Source organism: Topomyia yanbarensis, chromosome 1 (assembly GCF_030247195.1).
Source record: "Topomyia yanbarensis strain Yona2022 chromosome 1, ASM3024719v1, whole genome shotgun sequence".
Taxonomy (NCBI): domain Eukaryota; kingdom Metazoa; phylum Arthropoda; class Insecta; order Diptera; family Culicidae; genus Topomyia; species Topomyia yanbarensis.
Window position 1 is genome coordinate 190,550,155 of NC_080670.1, and position 22,643 is coordinate 190,572,797.

General features: G+C 38.3%; 2 protein-coding genes and 3 non-coding genes across 9 annotated transcripts in view; 1 reads left to right on the forward strand and 4 right to left on the reverse strand.

Annotated features, from left to right (window-relative positions):
- LOC131685133 (uncharacterized) overlaps positions 1–5,587 on the forward strand; it is a 114,530-nt gene extending 108,943 nt beyond the window's left edge. For all 4 annotated transcript variants that reach the window (XM_058968621.1, XM_058968602.1, XM_058968611.1 and 1 more), the window contains exons 4-5: positions 3,964–4,074; positions 4,132–5,587. In XM_058968621.1, the coding sequence (XP_058824604.1) occupies positions 3,964–4,074; positions 4,132–4,361 (341 nt within the window). In that variant the 3' untranslated portion in view covers positions 4,362–5,587. The remainder of the gene's footprint in view (positions 1–3,963; positions 4,075–4,131) is intronic.
- Positions 1–22,643, reverse strand: part of LOC131685101 (RING finger protein 17) — a 519,412-nt gene that overhangs the window by 146,311 nt on the left and 350,458 nt on the right. The window lies entirely within an intron of this gene.
- Trnav-cac (transfer RNA valine (anticodon CAC)) lies at positions 3,207–3,279 on the reverse strand. Its single transcript has one exon. It is a non-coding gene; the product is annotated as a tRNA-Val (tRNA).
- Positions 10,136–10,207, reverse strand: Trnap-agg (transfer RNA proline (anticodon AGG)). The gene has a single exon. It is a non-coding gene; the product is annotated as a tRNA-Pro (tRNA).
- On the reverse strand, positions 16,644–16,726 carry Trnal-cag (transfer RNA leucine (anticodon CAG)). Its single transcript has one exon. It is a non-coding gene; the product is annotated as a tRNA-Leu (tRNA).

Sequence of the window (22,643 nt, forward strand, 5' to 3'; positions counted from 1 at the left end):
CCTACCCGGTATGCCAAACCAGCTCTACTGCGGTACATCTTCTGATGGATTGTTCTGACTTTCAATATCTGCGATACCCTCATCAACTACCATTTTGAACTCGAGCCATTCTAACAACTCGACAAATGAGGAGACATTTATCTCATTTTTGAAAGATGCCGAGCTTCTCCGAAGTGTATAGAATCGTGCACGAGCCCGGCACCTCGCTCATTCGGGTGTTGCTCTAAATTAGGCACGTGGAAAAATTAAATCCGCTGCCAAGCATTCCTTAACAATGACCAAATTTGAAGAAATTCCACGGAATTTATAGAAACCCAGGAATTTAAGGCGGACCTACGAAACGTAGTAGTCAGTAAGACTTTGAAGCACTACTTCTCCCTTGGCTAGTACAATAGGCTATGAATTATCCGCATCACAAATCACCTTTGTTCGACTTTTAATATCAGAATGATGCTATGCCAATAGTTGCTAGCGGTCGCGTTACAACAGATGGTGGTCCATTTAAGCCTCGTACCCTGATTGAATTTTGTTGTCGACAGTTTACTTACTTCATGGCAATATCGCTATCAATATTGTTTTCTTTGGAGCAAGGAAGGAGCTAGGTTTCATTCGAACCCTTTCTCCAGCAGGCATAAAACCTCCTCATCTTTTTACCAACAGATAACAAACATCCAAATGGTGCATTAGTATATAGTACATTTTGTGCAGTGTTTGGTTCTCTCTGTTAATCTCACAAAGAGAGAACTTTCCTTTGCTTCGAAATCGATCGAAATCGATTAAATATTAAAAAAAAATATATCATGTTTCTTTTTGTAGTTCAATTGCTACACACCGCTAAGCATTCGGTTAACCGCATGCGAATTGCGAGGCCTTTCGTTCAGCTCCTGCTGTCATATCCTGTGTACAGCCATCTCGTCTCCACGATCACGAAACAATTGTATTGATTCTGGAAAAGACAGAAAATATTATGCGTTGCCGCCTTGTGTAAGCACGATATACTTCGTAAGTTGCCGACAGCCTGCCAAACCAGATATTTCTTAACGGACTTCTGCAGTTCCATGTGCTTGAAAATATCTGCCATGCTTTCCTCTTCCAGTTGCCGTATACAATTTCGCCCAGGAACTCTTTGGACTCTGTCTTGACCTGCGTTTTGTGATCCATTACTCCGCAATCGAACATAAAGGGCGAACACGAAATTATTGCGACACCGAAAATGTCATGCCAATTTTCTCATAATGTTTAAAATCAAACCGAAAATTTAGGGTAGTTTTATACACATATTTACTTACAAATCAAAAGAAAAGTAATTCAATGGAGCCTTGAGTGTAAAATTGAACGCATTTTCGCTTGATGCCCTCCATCAAAGTCTTTACAGTGTCATCCGGCACCAGTTTCTCAGTTTTTTTTCCATTTTCTTAACATGTCCTTCTCGTCTTTGACTGTCTTCTTGCTCTTCTGAAGTTCCCGCTTCATCATTGCCCAGTACGGACGCAGCTCCGGACAGTTTGGCGGATTCATGTCCTTTGGAACAAAATGGACAGAATTGGCCTCATACCAAGACAGGACACTTTTAGAATAGTGGCATTATGCCAAATCTGGCCAAAATAGCGGAGCTTCGTCGTGCTGCAGCAAGAACGGCAGAAGGCGCTTCTCGAGGCACTCAGATTTGTAGATCTCGCCATTTACTGTGCCCCTTGTCACGAAAGGCTCAGTCCGCAAGAGCAGATAGCCTGTCAAATGAGATATTTGGAGGCGAACTTCGACATTTTCTTCTTCTTAAATTTGTCGTTCACATAGAACTTGCTCTTGCCGGTGAAAAACTCCAACCCCGGAATTTGCTTAAAATCGGCTTTTATATACGTTTCGTCGTCCATGACACAGCAGCCATATTTTGTCAGCATCTTCTCGTAGAGCTTCCGTGCCCGAGTTTTAGCCGTCGATTGTTGCCGCTCATCGCGGTTTGAGAAGTTCTGTACCTTGTATGTATGTAGTCCAGCTCTCTTTTTTGCATTCTGGACGTAGCTCTGCGACATGCCGATCTTTTTAGCGGAATCACGGCTTGAGACGTTGGGATTTGCTTTAATCATCCGCTTCACTTTTCCCTCCGTCTTTTTGTTCTCCGGTTCCGGTTTTCTTCCAGCTCCTTTGCCGTGGTCCAACATCAACCGCTCCTGGAACCGCTTCAACACTCTGGAGACGGTTGAATGGTGAATGTTCAACATTTTTCCCAACTGCCGGTGCAACAGGTCAGGAAATTCCAGGTGTTTGGAAAAAATTTGTTCTCTCGACTCGCGTTGGTTCGCCTCCATTTTCGTTGAATCGAAAAATGTTAACAATACACATCAATGAGAAAGTGTGCAAAATTTGGTTGATTTTTACCCAATGGTAAAAAAGTTATGCCCTGTTGAATGTGTCGCAATAATTTGAAATGACCTACCATTAGCAAACATAACCTTACTGACGTATCGCCATTAATTTCACAAAAACTACTCTTCACTGTCTTAACCAAAAACACTCTGAAACATTTCACACAGTAATAATTAATTTATGTTCAACATCACATTTATATCAACTACAAAACGGATCCGGCTTTTGTTTCTATGGTTGGTAACCTTTCACACGACAGTAGCCCACAGATGCGTCAATCATCATAAAAAGTAAACAAATCATCGAAACAAAAAACCCGCATGACTACTAGATCCACCGAATGCTTTGATGCGGACTGAAAGAGAAAGAGACACCATTGAAAACAGATAAATACACCAATTAGTGAAATCTCACGCAGTGCCATTATTTATTTATCCTCTAAAAGGACACTACAACTACATCAGCCAGCAGGTGGAACACAAAAGCAGCGAAATAAACAGAACGACGCATTCGCCCATTAGGAATGGCCAGCAGGAAAAAAATGTTGCAATTTGACAGATCTTTTTTGCCAAAATTATCCACTTTTACGGCTGCAACGCTGCTGCACCAACGGAAAAACAGCCGACCGTCCGTCAGCGAACAAATTTACCTGCTGCTGCCTACCACCAAATTCACATTGAATAGAAATAAATTCCAATAAGAATGTACCGAGTGGTGGAAGCTGGTTTCAGTCAAACAAATTGCAAAAACGGGAATGCTAATGGAAACCCAAAAATGATGCGGCGGCGGATACAAACTATAAACACAAAATTCGCGACGACCGGCGAAAAAAAAGAAACTGTTTCCGCCCGGGTTCGAACCGGGGACCTTCTGCGTGTGAAGCAGACGTGATAACCACTACACTACGAAAACTTCGATGTGTAGAGGTACACCATTTACGAACACATCAAACGGCGCGGGAGGTAGAAGGCTATTTGAGTGTTTTTTTTGTGAGTGTGAGTCAAAACGTTTATGGCGGCTGTTGGAGGCAAACTAAAAATAAACATGGAGAAAAGAGTGATTCGATTTTTAGGGTAGACTAGTGAATTGTGGTGTTTAAATTGTATTAAGATGGTTAAAAAGAATTTCGCTGTTTGCTAAACGTGCCTTTTGGAGCGAGTTTAGTATCACTTCTCGACAAACATATGATTACGGCCTAAAAGCCAACTGTCAAAATCCACTTTGAATGGAAATTCCGGACAAACCGTTACACGCCAATCACAAATGTTGGTAGTAAACGAAGGAGAAAAGTTTTCTCTTTCATAAACTGTTGTGAACTGTTTTCGACTAGTAACGTTTTGTCCGGAATTTCCATTCAAAGTGGATTTTGACAGTTGGCTTTTAGGCCGTAATCATATGTTTGTCGAGACTTGCTCTATGAACTTATCCGGTTGGGTTGGCATTGCGCGTTTTTGACGTTTAAATTGGGAGTCAAACAAATCTCAGTTCCGTTTGCAAAAGCAATCAAACCTAATAAATTTATCAGAATATTCAATTTTTCTAAAAAAAAATAAAAAAAAGGTTTAACCAAAACTAACTCACACCAATCTTCCACAGGACGACCCGGAACGGACTACCCCATCCTGGCTGCCGTCCCGTACACCAACTTCTACTGCGACGAGCAGGATTACCCGGGCTTCTTCGCCGACATGGAAACAAGATGTCAAGGTAGTATGACCGTAATGACGAAGAAAGTGCATCCTTCTAAAACCTTCCCATTTTTAGGCTGGCACTACTGCGACATCGACGGCCGGCAGGCAACGTTCCTCTGCCCAAATGGGACACAATTCTCGCAAGCGGTATTCGTCTGCGACTGGTGGTTCAATGTCCGCTGTGATCTATCGCCGCGGTTGTACGCCATCAATGCCCGGCTCTACCAGCGTCCGAAGGTGAATCCAACGCGGAAACATCGGATCATAACCAAACAGCTGGTGGAGGACATTTTTAACAAATGAGGACCTCATCCTCATCGGCCCAGCACGCCGGTGGTGTTCCTCCTCTCTGTCACCATCAGGCCCGGCCGCCGGTGCAGTTGCCGTTTTTTTGCTGTTTTGTTCGAAACGAATGAATGAGAACCGAGTGAAGTTTTCCCATGTCAAGAGAGCTTTTGCTTTCTTGTCCCCAAAACTCCACAAACCCGTCCGGTAAAGGGACCGGGGGTACAGAAGCATTTCATAAAATTGTTTTAAATTAAATATTTTAAATCCCGTCAAGATGGGGGAAGTCAAGATACGTATGTTGTGCAAATCCAAGTTCCGAGTTGAATCGCTTTTCCGGTGTACAAATGGAAAGTTTGTTCTGCTTTCGGCCGACCTCCTGCCGGAAAATTTTACGTCAGGTGTACCACCTACCACCAACATGAAAAGCGTCTAACGACGGTGTTCTCCGTGTACCTTACGCGTCGTAGAAGTAGAAGGAGAAAGCTACCGGTAAAATTTGAATTTAAATTAAATAAAAGCAAACACAAAATTTTTAATACACTTCTCGAATCCCCGTATACTCCTCCGGTAAAAGTATAAAGGGAAAACTGTAAATGAAACTAATTTTCAAACGATTGCGATACAACATGAGCGCCGGAAGGTATTTGAACTTAGGAAGAATGTTACGAGTACTTTCATATGAAACCGTTTAAAAGACTCCTATCGTGTGTGTATGTTGTAGGGGACCAAGCACAAATTACTGTACGTGATCCCGTCAACTATTTTACTCTCTATTAAATTTAGAATAAAGTTAAATTTAGTGTTATTTTTCACATAACGTCCTTTATGAATGGTCCTCCAGAACGATGACAAAACGCGACCTGCATCCCCCTTGAACTATTCTGAACAAACATACCCATAGCACCGAGACTTAACGGTCCCGATGCTCCACGTCAAATGTAAATAGATAAAAGTTATGAGTGAGCAAATGTGTAACTTGAGTTAGTATATTTTGTTCTGTGTTAGTATATTAAAATTTTAATTGCAGGAAAGCGATTCACAAATTTCCGCTTTTAATGAAAGCGGGAGAATGCATCAAATATTAACTAAATAAATAGCCACGGAACTGTGTACAAACGAATGACTAGGGGAAATTCTACAAAGCGATTCAATTTTAGGTGAAAATAAAATTTAAAAAATACTTTCTCTGCTAACAATAAACCGGATATGATAACGATTGCTGCGAGAGTGCGAATTTTCAGTGTGCATAAATGTATTATGTTAGATATTGTCTAATAAATTTCACATTTAAAGGTATTAGAAAAATGATGCTATCCGAAACACCTTCCGGGAATTGAGTTGATCAAATGATGGGGAGATGAAAAAGAAACTGATCAAATTGTAATTGTTAAATTCTACTTCCAAAATCCTTGTTAAATCTGTCCTAAAATTCAGGTTCAGCACCCTTGAACAATAAACTATTTACAATTCTAAAATTCTACTTAATTGACCTTTTTCCATTATGCCCTTTCTATAAAGTTCAACATAAAAATATCTATCTTGATATCTCAAAGTTTACTCTTAAATTAAAATTAACTTCAGAAATTCACTTCTATTAAAAAGTTCGGATCCAAACAAGCAATTCTTAGAATCGCAATCATCAAATTGTAATCATAAAATCGGGTTTATTGAAAATTTGAATTTTGGATCCCATTCCCAAAATGAGGACTGTTTTAACGATAGAAAATAAAAATTGAGTGATTCAGATCTGATTCTCAAGTCACAATCCTACAGACCTCACTTCAAAAACTCCAATCCCAATCCTAGCTTCTTAATTTGTGACAAGGTTCCATAGAACTCCGATTATTCAATTACAATAATGAAATACCTTCTCATTAGAATGACCAAAATAAATGGCCCGTAGCATGGGATCATCCTGAGACTCTATTCCAAACTAGTCACTTATAAAGGAATATTTCAACATCGCAATAACATAGCATCTTGGGCATAGGATAGAAGGTGGACATAACGTTAGCAAAGAAAAAACTTGTATATTTATGATTTTTTTTTAATGGTGCATCGGCAACATGAGGTTCTGGTTTGCCAAAATATCATAAACATGAACGTTGGGAGGTTTTCCTCGAGCCCGTAGGGTCCAAACACTACGGTATTCCACATACGACCAAACAACATGCTCGATGTCTTGGTAAACGTCGCCACAAACGCAAAAATTACTTTCAATAAATTTAGAGTAACCATATCCAGGCGCTTAGAAACCCAGGACATTCGAAAGTAGACTACCTCTCGCTCGAACGTTCCATGCGAAATGGACCCCAGATTTTTGACAGTAATGAAAAATTTCCGTGGGTCTGGGTGGCAGAGCTCTGCTAGAATGTCTTTTGTAAGAACGCGAGGTTTCAGCCAGTTGTTTGAGAAATCTACAATCCTCAAATGAGATCTTTATTTTAGAAAATGATTTAGGAAGACTACCAGTTTTCGATATGGTGGGTACGAGCATACTCAGATCGTTTCTATAATTCAAAAATTTGTGTTTGATTTCTAAATTTAGCTAACAAACCTTTAATCAGATGGTAATTCGCCCGTTTAGCTATCAAACTGACAGTTGGGTCTACTAAATTTTAGGATTGAATATGTTACTGTCCCAAAATAAAAATAAATTAGCGAATAGTTTTGCAATTGGTGCGCTCCTAGAAATACAAAAGGGAGTGAAATGTCAACGCACAGTAATAAATTGCACCAGAAAATTCAACAACCCACAGGCCACCACTGAGCAAACGAAACGAAATATTTTGGGATCGTCTGCAAAGGTCTTAAACACTAATTACTCGCCATTGAAGTAAAGCTGAAGCACCAAAGGCCCCAAGTTGCTTCCCTGGACCTGACGTTAATCGCCGTTCATCGTCCAGGTGTGAAGCCATGCCGATCATCGATTAGGTACTGGTTGCATCGTGCTTGAAGTGGTGGCATAATCACGGGGAACTAGTATGTAGGTAGTTGAAAAGAGAAATAAGGAGGCACTATTGATAGATCAAAAAGAAACATCTGAGGCTGCTTCTCGTACTCTGCTAGAGAGTGAGTTTATATTACAGTTATAGTTGCGGCCGTAACTACGACTTGGATAAGATTGAATCAAGCGAAGACTCAAAAAAAAAAGTTTTAGACCCAGATGAGAAAACAAGGACAAATCAAACTTCTTCCTCGATATACCAGGACACCACGACTGTCGGGTCAAAACCGAAAGCATAGTGATTGGACACGAGCCTGGACATCACGAGGACGAAATCAGTGAAACCCTTTGAATCATGCTTTCATCGATATCTAAGCGATAATAGAATGTAGCCACCGTCCCGGGTCACAATTGTTCCATGCGACTTACCAACTAGTGATCGTTCTCTGACGAGACATACTGAGAAATTCATTGAAAGCAATTTGGAAAATATCGCCATCCAATATGCGTACCTTTTCGTGAGAGATCCAGAGTAAGAGATTCGCACTTTTGTTTCTCGGAATTGAATAATGAGCAGGAACCCTTACCATGGCCAAGTGACCTGATTTCTCTGCCGTAGAGTTGGCCGACTATTCCTCAAGAAATACGGGAGTGTTTTCGATCTTCATTAATCGAAGAGCCTCAATTGTCTTTTGGCAAAGAGCGTTAATGACGCTAAGGGCATACTGAATTTCAGCTAGCTCTTTGACATAAACAGAAGTAGAATCATTGAGCTTGTAAGATACCGAAAATACTAAAGCCAGTGGACTCTTCGATACGGGATCGCTCAATGAAGAACAATTTCTCGTAGTCAACATATTTGTTTTATTTACAAACATTTTTGGTATCTCCCGCGAACGTAGATGATCCGAGACTCTACGAATATTTTTGTTTCATGGACGTGTCGAATAACACAGTGGAATTAGAAGTATCTTGTAGGTTGCAATATTGCACCAAGAGAGATCCCAGAAACAATATTTAAACGGAAGTACACAAACAACCATGTTGTATTTGTTCCAATTTGATCATATTAGAGTTCGTGGCGAAACGGAAACGTCGATAGTATGATTGTTTTATACAATCTTATTTGGTTTCCCGGATGTGCACCCCACCAAGATTTAGTTATAGAAAGAAAATTAATCCTTCTTGCAATTTAATTATTACATACCTAATGTGTCCTCCCCAAGTACGCTTTGAGTCGAACCAGACCCCGAGGTACTTCAATGTCAAAACTTGGGCGATTATTCTATCCATTAGCCGTAGTTGAAGTTGAGCTGGATTACACTTTCTATAAAAAACAACAAACTCGGTTTTCTCCGTGGGGAACTTGATAGCCAGCTTTACAGCCCAAATGGACAAATTGTCCAAGCTATCTTGCAATGATCTTTGCCTATCTATAGCTTTGGGTTCTGTAACAGAAGCCACGACATTGTCTACAAGTTGTTTTGGCATGCATGAGTTGGCAAGGCAGTAGTCAATTGACGTAGAAATTGCAGCACAGAAGCAGGCTTAAACATGAGCCTTGTGGAAGACCCGTGTAACTTTTTCGAGAAGTCGTCGAATCGCCATGAAAGAAGCGTGAGTTTTTCTGACTACAAATTTTAGGAATTGTTGTTTAGAATTGCCAAAAGGTCATGTTGGAGAAGTTTATCTGAAAGAGCTACAATTGATACAGATTCAAGAGCTTCCTTAACTTCAAACTATACAGATGACATTTGCTCTTTACGAGCATATTCCAGTTGAATTTCTTATGAGAGAGCGTCCCTTTGCCTTTGCGAAAGCCAAATTGAGTGTCTGATAAACCATAACATTCACATCTATTTGGTTGTATTCACATAACCATTTTAGTTGCGCATTTTGTTATGATAAATAATAGCTTTTAACATTTTGAACGCAAAAAGTCAGAAACAAAAAAGTTAGTGGCAAGAATTTAAGTAATTCATTATAGAAAACGTCTAATAACTCAATTACTGTGAATAACAGAGACAGCATGTATCTTCGGTCAAATTTATAAAAATGCTCTTCCTACAACTTTGCCGAAGACGGCCAAGCGTTACCTCTTTTGGTTTAAAAGTTAAATATCCTATCGCCTACTATACGCAGAATATTATTTATGCATCGATAGCATACTTTTTTATCTGCCTCTCTTTTCTTGTGCTGTAAATTTTATGCATCAGACATATTCGGTCTATCCACTCATTGAATGCTTACTAGAAGTATATGCATGAAAATGCATAAAAATCACAGTAGAAGAAAAGAGATGGAAATAGAAAGTATGCTAACTATGCATATTTTTGTTTCTCAGTGTACGATCAATTTAAAAACTAATAATACATGTTATCAAAAGATGGCGTTTTTTACACACACAAACATTGTAGAGTATGTATGTAAAATCACTAATATGTCCATTGGACAGTTTTGACGCTAATGAATTAAATACCTACATCAAAACGTCGTATTGAACCACTGTGCGGTATTTTCAATATTCTACGAGGCTACCGAAAACGACAAACAAAGCAACCGCGCTTTCATTTACGTGCTATTTTTCATTTGTTTACTATCTTCGCACGAAACTTGCAAGCAAAAACAAATCGAACGAAACGAGGAAGATTCTGGCATAATATACATATGCAAGCATTTAAAAATATTGCTTTTCCTAGCTTATCAGCGTAATATAATACAATTCTACTACATTCAATAAAATAACTGATAATGGAATGAACATTATCCGTTCAAAAAAATAAAACAAATATTTTTAACGCACCCGGTGTCACCAGACCCACACAAAAAAAAAAGATCGTGTGGGCTCGTCCGGGATTTGAACCCGGGACCTCTCGCACCCTAAGCGAAAATCATACCCCTAGACCAACGAGCCCGTTGAAAGAGCAGATGAAAATAGCGCTACTGGAACGACGTGCTTGACGGAATATGCTGTTTCATTGCTGGCGCGTGTTGCTATTCTCGTATCTTACAGCGCATGCGCTGAGTAGCAGATTGTTTACTGGAGTAACAAGAGAGCTATTTTTTAAACTTTTTTCCCCTTCCAAACTATACGATCGATTGGTGTCTGGTTGCGGAACAGATTACATGCTGGCTCCTATTCATGGCGGGCCTGGTAGTAACTGTGTGTCAGTCAAATCAACACGGTTTATCGTCTTACAGGCGTATAACATGTTACACGCGCTAACTGTTGTATGGTGATACATATAGGGGAAAGCACACTACTCTGGATCCACCGACCAACCCATAGGAAAACCTCCCGAATAGAAATGTACAGTAACAAAACTATGAATTTCGCTGTGACAGTACAGTAATTTTACAATCAGTGAATTCTAGTGCTATGCTACAATACCAAAACAATAAACTTTGACGTTTCTACAGTAAATTTCAATGTAAAATCGACTTTTACAGTATAAAGGGGGGGTGGTTATGTATCTTAACACAAAAAAGATTTTTTTCCATACATTTTTGTCACGAAAACAGATTTAATTTGAATTTACTGTATCAGTTTGTCGAACAATAAAATTGATTGTTACTTGAAATTTTATTGTAAATCTACTGCGTTAAACAATTGCGAAACAGTAATAACTATAATATTTATTGTTTTATGATTGTTTGTAGGGTAAATACTATTGTAAAATTCTATTCGAGCTGTCACTCGGCTTATCGGCGATGCAAATTAATGAAAGTACACAGTCCTACAATACAGTAATGTTTCGATTATATCACTATGCGTTTATATCAATACTCGTTTATATCACCCTCGATTATATCGCGGTTTTGTCTCGATTATATCACGCTTTTTGAAAAACAGGCAATGCACACTACGTTGTGACCCAATTAAGCCACATATTATGTTCTGATACTTTTAAGATATTTTTACAATTGCTTAAGGATAATGAGCCTATTATTGGGTTTCGGACTATTTCGTTAAGGGTTTATACATGATGTTAAAAAAATCGAACGTTTTTATTCTTTTATCTTAAAGAATAGATTCTAGGAATGAATCTGAAATCTTTTTAGAGGTCTAAGTAGTAGAATCAGTAGTTCAGTAGTAGTTTTTGTTTTAAATTATTCGTAACTTAATTGCCGTTTCCTTAAGAAGGCGTCTGGTGTAGCGGGTAAAAAAATGACTTCATTATTATTCGCTTAATTGTTAGTTATCCCCAGGAAAATCTAACACAATGATGAGAAAAACAAAATAGGAAAGATGTGGTAGGTATGCCGAGATATGGCATTTTCTCTTGAATGGACCTTTTCTTTTGGAAGGACAACATCAACGATTGAATATTGGACTATTTATATGGATGTTGAAACAACGAGAACTAAATCGTAGTCCCTTCGAATACATCTTAACGTGCCAAATTCCATCATGTTTAGATTTTGGTGGTTCAACAATTTTAAGAAACGGTGCGGGATACGTAAAGTGAAGCTATGTGGAGAAAAATTATCCGCATACCATTTGACCCAATGCGTTAAACAAAGATGGCAAACACTGCTCTAACCAACGGCTTGAAATGGGTAGTATGAAAACAGATACATAGCAAAAATAGGCTCTTTACCCTACTATAATTTATTCTTTTTGGATAACTTTATCTTTTTATTACTTTTTGTTTATAGAATTATAGATTAATATTTGAATGTAATTTTTTGTTTTGCTTTGAATATATCACGCTTCAAATATATCACGCCAAAATACAGACCGACCGTGATATAATCGAAACATTACTGTATTCAGGAAAGTCCAAATCAAAAGTTTTTTTTGTCATACAGTGCAGTATTTCAGGTATGATGTTCGAAAATTTCAAAGAAACCTAAAAAAATCAGGGGAGTTAATGCAATAAGCTTAAGAGAGTCGTGCAAAATTTTGAGAAATTCTTCAAATTTCTTTCGACCCCAAAAAATTTCAATGTGGCACACGGTGTTCATAAACTTCAGGCATATTCTGCTAAAGTACAAACATTAGAAATCATTTTTGTACTTCAAGAAAAATTGAGGAAATCCTTGAGAACTTACAGGAAGTCACAAATCAATTATTTTTTAACATATTTGCTTTAACTGCGTTTGACTCAGATTTTCGGTCTGTTTTCTGTTGAATATTTCTAAAAATCATGAAGGCGAAATTAGGTTGTTCTTTGAGGAATAAATTGCAAACCATCTAATGAAGATTTCGAAATTTATTTTAATTTTATTTTGATGCTACTTGTATTGGCATTTAAATTTTAATTTGAAAGACCAGAAAGACACATTGGCGACCTTGATGTTGTGAAACTGCTGCCGAGTAAAACTTTTCATACAAGTATTGGTCCAATTTTAATATATTTTTTTAGTTGATCAGTTAACATATCGCTACGGTTTCTGTGACCAATTTTTTTAATTATGCGAGTTGTAAAATGTATGTAAAATTGTGTAGCTAACGTAGCATCTCTATTGTCATCTACATTTAACCGCTCGTTATCTTCATGTCTCTCGCATTTGATAAAATTAACCACGACATTGCTATAGCGAAACTTAAGCGTGTTAGTTTCTACAGAAAATTTCAGGATTGGTTATATTAGCGAAATCAGTCAGTGAAAATAAGTGACACTATCTCTGAAACATTCACCACTTCCTCAGGCATACCCCAAGCATTCTTGGAACTTTCTTATTTCTGATATACATCAATGATGTTAATCGCTCCTTAAAGTTTTCCTACGCGGATGAAATTATATTTAAAAATTTGTAGCCAAAGTAATTCCCGGTTTCTGAAACAGCAGCTTGATATTCGCTAATTGGTGTCAACTTAACAGAATGGCGCTAAATACATCTAAGAGCTCTATAATCACCTTCACTCGTGAAACGGATCCCATACATTTAACTATTCGCTGCAAGAAATCAACTAGAGACAAGAAACCTGTATTAAAAATCTTGGTGTCATGCTTGATAGCAAATTGTCCCTCTGTGACCATATTTCATATATCGCTTACAAGGTATCCAAGCAACTTGGTTTTATATTTCGAATGACCAAGACACATTTAAAAACATTCACTGCCTAAAAGCTGCATTTGTCGCCCTGGTTCGTTCTTTGCTCGAGTATTCGACGGTTGTGTGATGGTCACCTTTTTATCAAAACGAAGTGCAGTGTGCTGATGCAGTGCAACGAAAATTCGTTCGCTTTGCTCTTCGTCACTTGCCCTGGAGAGACCCAATAAATCTACCTAGTGACGCATACCGTTGGAATCTAATTGGTTTTGAACTGCGAAGTGCACGGCGCAATGTTTCAAAAGTTATGTTTATATCTGACTTGCTTTTAGACAATATTGACTGTCACAGTCTTCTCAGTTAACTGAACATAAACGTCAGACGTAGAACTCTGGGGGAGGGGGAGAAGTTGCTACGTAATAGGGAGGGGGGATAGAGAAATTTGTGACAATTTAGAGTCAATTTTGGTCCATTTTTGCGTTACACAATTTATGGATGGTCCCGTCCCTTATACAGAAATGCATGACGCAAAGTGATAAAAAAGATGAAAACTTGAAAACGACCTTCACAGATTTGAACCAATATATAGAAATCTAAATTTTTGTGTCAATTGAATCCCCCTCGGTTCATGGGAGCATCCCCCGTTTTGACAAATTGCTAAAACTCTTGATTTTATTTTGATTATATCGCTGGTTCTATTTACTCAAACCGCAAGATGTTTTTAGAAGAAAATTGTTCAAGGAGTCTAGAAATAATTTATTTTTGCAGAAGTGCTGCCAACTATGCTTTTTTTCCAGGTAAAAATAAAAAGTTCACTTTTCTCGCTAAACATATATTTTTATTTTAAAGTTTTTATATCCATCGTGTTCCTCAAACAATTTTACATAAGAAATACTTATAATCTAAATATAATTTGAGCCAATCCCGAGATACGCCGTTTTGTAGGAAAAAACTCCATTTTACCATGAAAAAAAAATATTTTTATCGACAAAGATGGAGATAATCTTCAAATGGTCATGAAATATGACCCGAAAAAAATAAACAACTTGCAACTTGCGGTTTGATTTTAGAGTAAATGGAACCGAAGATACAATCAAAAGAAAATCGTAAGTTTTACCAATTTGTCACAACGGGAAGTGTTTCCATGGTCCGAAGTGTGGTTCAAACAGCACAATTTGGATTTTGATATATTGACCGTAAATGAACAATTCCTCCGAAATTGGTTCAAATCCGTGAAGGTCAGGGGCGGCGAAACACTTTACGCCCGAGTGGGTAGAAAGCATAGGGTGAGGCGTCCATTAGTAAGGATTTTTTCCCTTTTCCAATGCACACGCTTGCATTACATTCACATTAAATCACGTTCGTTTATGCAAAGGGAATTGTGGTACATCGATGTTTTCAAATGTATGTAGTGCGAGATGCATGCGTTGCACATCTAAATTTTTTGAAATGGTTCAAAATTTCGAGTGGGTAATTACCCACTCGGTTATTCTCTAGTGGGTAGTACTACCCACGCTTTCCGCCGGCCCTGGTGAAGGTCGATTACATGTGCCTTGATCACTTCGTGCGGAATGGACCCATATGGTGTTTCTTACTTTTGTAAAAAATGAAGACAAAACAAACGCCTCTGCTAACGATGGTGTAAATTTATGTTACAATCTAATAAAAGAAAAACGATGAAGTGTCCATACCTCCCCTCTCCGTGGACAAGCGTGGGCTTTTTCGTACCCCCTACCCTCCCCTAAATTATCCACGTGGTATATGGACGGACCCTATGTGACCTAAGCTCCGAATTTCCTTTAATTGCACATATTTTATTATTGATGCACGTGTGTTATATAATTTACATTAAAAATTTTAGGCTGAGCGCTGCAGTGCACCTGGATGATTCATTTCATACCGCCGCAATGACATTTTGCTATATAACTCTACCGCTATAGGAAAGAACAAAGCTGGTACTGGTACTTGCAGCATCTTATGATGTTGTTTGCTCCTTATTATTCCTGAACGAGTTATTTAAGATGTTATCGGTTATCGGAAAATTTGAAATATTTTTAAGTTCAACAGATAGGAAGCTGGTAGGGTGATGAGCCTATTTGCACCATGTTTCTATTATCACCCTACCCATTTGAAGCCGTTGGTTAGAGCAGTGTCTGCCATCTTTGTTCAACGCATTGAGTCAAATGGTAGCGCAACAATAGGGGCACTCGATTCGAGTTTTCATTGTGCTCAAACACGAGAATTTTACTGTTTTCAACGCATTTGTGTTATTATATTGGTTCTTAACAACGAAGCAAAGCGTTTCATGTCAATTTTTATGCATTCCATTGATTGTAAGGCAAGAAATTACCGAATTAGTGAGGCACCTTGCTTAGTATGGTGCAAATAGGCTCATCACCCTACTTTGTTCAGCAAAAATGCGTGTTTCAATAAAGCAAACAACTTTGTAGAGGATAGAGCGAAGGCAAAAGAATAATGCAGAAAGTTATTATGAAAAATCTAATTTCAAGAGGTTTTCCACATAAAATGAACTTGAGAACTAGTTAAGCTTGATATATGATATCTTCAGTAATATGGCTTGTAATAAGACCAGCTACAACTTTGATGAAGATATAAAGTCTCCATCCAAATTGCTATGGTAAATATTTGTATTTCTTATTTTACTTGTAGGTGAATTAATACCTGAACCGTGTATGGCGAAATCGTAAAGGCTACAACTTTTCTAACAAACTATACATCTAAAGGGTATGGTGTCCAATATTAGTTTTGAGCACGAGAACGGCATTTTAAAACAATGTGCAATGATAATCTCCCATAGATGTCTTTTTGAGAAAAAAAAAAACTAGTGAATTGTGTTCCATTCAATTTTAAATGAAATATTTTGAAAATTTATATACATAAAAGTCAATGTTTGTAGAATCCCAAACGGCTCAACCGATTTCCGTAAAAAATTATACATAGTAGGCATTTGCTATGAAGCGTGTTTGTGTGCTATTGGTTGAGGATTATCTACCCGTCAGATGGAGCTTCGGAACAAATTGTGTTTTCCTTCTATTTCGTTCAAAGTTGCAGCAACGCGCGGTGGGTATAAGCTAGTACGGTATATTCCCTTCGAAATCCAGTAATATCAAACTAGTTGCCATGTGCAATAAATTTAAGTAAAATTATGTAATTTTTGATACTTGTATACTCGGAGACCTAGATTTACACTATTTTTTAAAGTACGCAACAAAATAGTGGGACACTGCCTAATAAATTTAAAATAGGTACATTACCCTATCAATATAGAAAAGTAATCTAATCATGTTGCATTTGGAGGCGGCTACGAGCGTGATGACAAAAAATACTATTGTCAGAAGTGGGATTCGAACCCACGCCTTCAGAGAAGACTACGACCTGAACGTAGCGCCTTAGACCACTCGGCCATCCTGACCTGTAACGTTGTGTTGCTCAAACGTACACTTGAATAACGAAGTTAACCCACGAGCACTTTCTGCTACCATGGAAAGATATCAGTACAGTCACTGCTCGATATGTGTGATGATCAATCAGTGATAGGAACACGATTTTAGCTTAAAATTGAGCCAGTAGTTTTATAATAAAATAATACATATTGTCATCTTTAGGAAATATTAAAGCAATACTAACATAAACGAAACATAGCCAGATGCAAAGACTGATCCAATTATTCACTTAATTCTACTGCAACAGTTAAAATATCGAGTACCATGGTTAAAATCTTCGCCGCTCGGGAGGAAGAGAGAAATGCGCGATAGCTAAAAATAGCGCGCCCAAGTTTATTTTCGTATTTAATGGAGTGTAAACCCTCTCGAACTCGGGCAGTACTGTGAAGCTAATTCCGAATGGAGCAACAGGTTTCTTCTTTTATGTGATCTTTCTGTTTGCGTAATTTAGGCGCTAGAATCGATTTGAAAAAAAAATTCAAATGATTTAATCACCGTCCGTTTTTTAAGGGGTGCGCTGAAAATAGATGCGTTTCGGAAATTATTTTACATACCTTGATAAATTGTAATAATGTTTTTTTTCATATTAGGGTACAAATATCTCATGGCACACTGTCTTCGCATCAAAATATTTGAAAGGCGCGTTTCCAATGAAACGTTCTATATTGACAACTTGTTGGATGAGAGAATGACTATTTCAGAAGCAATACCTTATCTACTGGTTGAGTGACCTAAAAAGTTCTAAAACAATACAACGAATGGTTTCCAGCCAATCCAGCCGGAATGCTGGCTGGCTCTTTTTAATTTATTTATTTGTGGAGCAGGGAAAAGCCCGCAAATATCCGGCTCTAGTGACACAATTGATTGTAGTAAAAATCGGGTTGTGACATGGCAACCGGATACACTAACTAGAGCCAGTCAACATACCGGCCTTGTTTTTCGGCTTTGACCGACCAATTACCATTATTTTTGTTCATACCATTTTCATATTTCATTCACTCTTCATAACCTATGCGATGAAAGGATTCTAAGTAAAACCTATTAAATCGAGCTACTACTGCTGAAACTATGCCGACAAATCCATCAAATCTAAATAACTTCCGCCCAAATTAATGCAAATCTCAGACATTGACACAGGCAAGTGTACACCCAAACTAATTACGATAATGCAAATCAGAGGTAGGGACCTACTCAGAAAATACAGTCCCTCATGACTGTGTTAGAAATAACTGTACTGTTCAGAAACAAGATTTCCCACTTTAAATACATTGGAAAAATAAATTTTATTCTGAGCACATCCTAGAACCCCTGTTCCTACTTCCAACGCAAACACGCTCACATAAACCTAACTAAGATGGTGTTATTGTTCAATCACCCGATTTCATTTTCAAACTCATTCCGAAGCAGGCGTTGCATCATACACTGTCTTCTATTTCCGAAGAAGTTCGGTCTGTCGGTCGTTCGATCGGTGGTCCCCCCTGAGGGAATGAAGCCGAAAGAAAATGTTTAACTAATATTTTTCCAATCACAATTCTGAAGTAGACTACTACTGACCACCACTTCTCACACCTCACACCGTGAATTAGACAGAATCTATTTTTCAGTTCAAAGTACCTACCTACCCTCTTTTTTCAGGATTCGATCACTTTCTTTAATTGAGCACTGCTTGTCCCGGATGTACAACCGAACTACGGTTAAATCGAATCAGTTCGTTCATCAGTACCGACAATAGCGAATCATCACTTTATTAGCTTGCGAAGTGTGTTTGAAAATTAAATTTTAGAACCTCAATCAGGGCGATTCGATTCGAAGCAGTCTTGACTGCTGAATAGACATAACCTAACAAAGATTGGGTGGAAAAGAAATTATAAAATCACTTCAGTTCACTATCGGGAATATGACATTATGCATTTAAAAGGAAACGAAAAAAAAACAAGAGCAAACGAAAATTAGCATTTTGCATTTCGGAAGACGTTTTTATTTCCCAGCGGGAGAGAAAAAGCGATAGGAAATTAGTTTAATGATGGTGAATTTTAAACACGTGAACGAAAGTAATTTACCCGTTAACGAGAACAACGGAATCGGAAATATGTCAAAATGATACACGAAAGTGAGTTTACTCAGCAAGGAGAAGAAAACGACGGGGAAGACAAATGAACTGAAAACGCATAAACCTTAAATGTGCGAATGAATGATACAATTTGGACGATTTGGACTGACTTTCTCCTCGAAAAGAAAAAGAACTACTTTTCCACACAATTAAATTGATATGTGCGCGCAGTCAAATCAAAGTTGGCCATGCGAAAAGGGGCAACTAATTTCACAATGATTTTTGTTTTTTGGTTTGTTAGATAGGAATTCAAGTTGTTTAAGAGTAATCAGTTAAATCTAAAGTGGAAGTGTTGGGCCTGGTTCGGGCCAAAATTTCACTAGTTAGTGGTTACTAGCGCCTTCAGGGCATAATGTCGTCGTCGTCGATAGTGTCACAAAGATGGCAGCTAAAATATTTCAAATTTCTTTGCTCTATTGTCAAAATATAAAAAAGAGGATAATTTTCTAAACAAATTTAGGCGGGCACCTAACTACACCAGGTTCTTTCCACGTGTTTTTTACGAGGTTTTTTACACGGATTTTCCAATTAACGTGGCTTTTGCAAAAAACCGATCTCATTTTCAATGCAAAGGACTTAGAAAACTTTCGGGAAGATGGAAGAAACGGGTCTGAAACACTCCTTCTGACATACCAATATGGACATTTTCGGAATGGCCATGACGAGCGTGTGACAGAATTTTATGTTTGACGCCATGGTAAAATCCAAGAGGGCGACTTCCGGTTTAGCGTTTCGAGGAAGTTTTAGATGATCAGCCAGGTTTTTTATGAGGGAGATATCACGGCAACCGAAAAATTCATATTGATTACTTCATAGAGAATTTCTCTAAGCCGAAAGTCGACATCTTGGATTTCAAAATGACGTCAAAAATCACCGTAGCCATATTGATTGGGTTATAGATAATTTTAAGCAGGAAGTCGCCATCTTGGTTATAGAACTGAAATCTTCTAGTTGCCCTTAACATAACAAGCACAACGCAATATGGCCAACGAAAATTTAGTTCACCTTCTCATTTCACCGTCTTACCACGCATTAGCGTGCTTTTCATTCGATTAGGTCTCTTGGGTGTTCCATATTGACGACTCTGCCTGAAATATACTGAGAAATTTAAATTTCTCGGGTTTCTCTCGAGATTTTCTGAAAATGAGAGTGGGGTCAAGTGGGTCAGTTTTCTTGGCGAGCTCGCCCGGTGTGTTTTGCACTGATTTTGACAAGCAAGTACTCGTTGGAAAAGTTATACATCTGGCAACATTTTGGCAGTAATAATTTCATGCCTGGCTAAATATTTTTCAAACTCATTCCAATAAGGCAAAGGTACTTTTTTTCGCGGATTTTGAAATTTGGTGCTACGATAGGTCACTATATTCGAGGTTAAATCAAACAATTTACACGTCTAGATAATCAACGGTTCAACTTTTATTCGAAGAGTAAGAATACTGCAGGTTTTTTAAAAAAAATTAATAACACAAATAATCCGTTGTCATCATTCAGGTAAAAAAATGAGGAAGTGGCAAATGATATGGAAAATCATGCAAACGCGGAAGGAAATGTTGATAAGCCGTGTTTTTCAGCAGTTGCTTCTGGTTTTGTACTTGCGAATGACTTCTTCGGTACCGTCGTCGTCGCCAGAATGTGGAATGGAAGTTGTGTTCATGTCGTTGCTCTAGCTGCGGGACGACCACGTTTCCGCTTCGGAGCATTTCTTCGATTATCCACTTCAACAACATCTTAAATTCTATGCTATATTTCACCCTAAGGAGGACTTCTGCTTGGACAGGACATCACGTTTGATCAGTCGTTCGATTGAAACACAAAGTGTGTTTTAGTTTTAAGGGATTTGCGTCAAGCCGGCGCTAATCTATTCCGACAAAAAGTTAGTGTCGGTTTCTGATGAGGCGAAGCCGAAACGCAAATGTGTAAGAACACCTTAAATTATTATATTGATAACGTGTGATAGTGCCTTCATTGTTGACGCGCACTTTTCTTTTCACACGGGCACGTGTAATGTTTCGAACGGAACCTTGAATTGTTTTAGAGAGGCTAGTCGAGTACTGGCGCCATTTTGAACAGCTGCAATTGCGTTCTTTATGTCCTTTTTGGTTCGTTTTGGCGTATTTTCGTGCAAAATTACGTACCATTTTCCATTCTAAATAATTCAAATTTGCATTACAGTGAAGACCCGTTTTTATCAGCCTCTTGGCGAATTTTAAGTTGATAAAACAGGGACATTGATAAAATCGGGACAAATATATTCCTTTCTTTTTAATAAACCGAAGCTCTTAAAATATTCTACTTTGGTCCTTAGATAGAGCCTCGCAACCTTTTCTGATTTTTTACTTTAAGTTCCCCTTAAGGGGGTTTGACAGTGCAAAATTTAAAAAAACGATTTTTTTTAATTTTTGCGGATCTCTAAGAAATATATGCCCAAAAAAGGATTTACTCGAATTCAACTTTGTTCGTCTGCTAGAGCTCATCGAACTACTAATTATTCAATTTTTGAAGCTGATAAAATCGGATGCTGATAAAGTCGGGTCTCCATTGTATAGTAATAACCTACAGAACCCCCAAACGGCTGACCAATAGTGCGTAGTTTCATTTTATGCCCCTATTTTTTTTTCCAAAATCAAAAATATCGAAAAACTCGGACGAACAAATTTTATAATCGTGTGGGAACGAGCGTTTATATGTTCGCGCTTGAGACCGGCGTTTATAAAGTGCTAAAACATTCCCCTAACCACCGGAGCGTTTTCATGTTTGTGAGTTCGCGGGCTTAGATGAGCGTGGATTATCGTGAAGTGTTCGAGCGTTTGCATGTTAACGTGTTTGATCACGTGAGCGTTTGTGTATCGCGAAAATGGATAGCACAAAACCTAAGTGTAGGTCCCGAATTTTGCGTTTCGACGAAGACGATTCTCAGAATCCGGTTAATTCAAGTTCTGCTTTGTTCCTCACACGATCAGGTACAAGCATCCAAAGCGAGCTGGCAGAGCAAGTGGCCTTCGCAAATGTGCTTCGAGCAAGAGACGGTAGATTCGCTCCTGAGCTAAGCCATTTGAATCTTTTTGCTCTTGCTCAACACAAACATCTAAAGTAACCTGGTATTGAACTATGTGCTTCGGAAAAAAGTGCTCCGAGCCCTTTCGGGCTTATTCTTTTCCCTTTTCGTTCGTTTAACCATTCTTCTCGCTCTCATCCTGGTGTGCAAGGAATGACATTATTAAAAGCATCTCTTGGCTGGCGAGAGAGAGAGAGAGAGAGAGAGGACAGAAAAGACTCGATGTAGGAATGAGAGCGGATCGGGTAATCATTTCAGAAAGAGCGAGAGGAAAACGAACCGATGCATGGTATAGCTCTGCTTGATATCAACACAAGCTTAGCCAGAATTAAATGAGCTGAATATAGCTGCTCAGAAGAATCGGTTCACTTCAATGAACTGAACGGTTTGGAACCGCTCAGTAAAAAGAGCTGTGTTAGACTGTGCACAAGTCAACTTTATGCAGTTACATCACGTCAGGCACCCAGTGCTAATAACGTTGAAAAGATTGACCTGGTAAAAACGTTACACCAATGAAAAGTACGTGGTTTGGCGGGGCAGCGAAAAAAACCAAGATAGGTTAAGAACCAAATGTATTCAGCTATAAAATAGAATCTCTACGTCCAAATAAATTTGACGGGCTGTTACAAAAAAAAAATCGATTGGCAGTTCAATACATTAAACGATGACCGAATCTTGAAACCCGGGAAATCAATTACGTTTTCATAATAAAAATATTTTT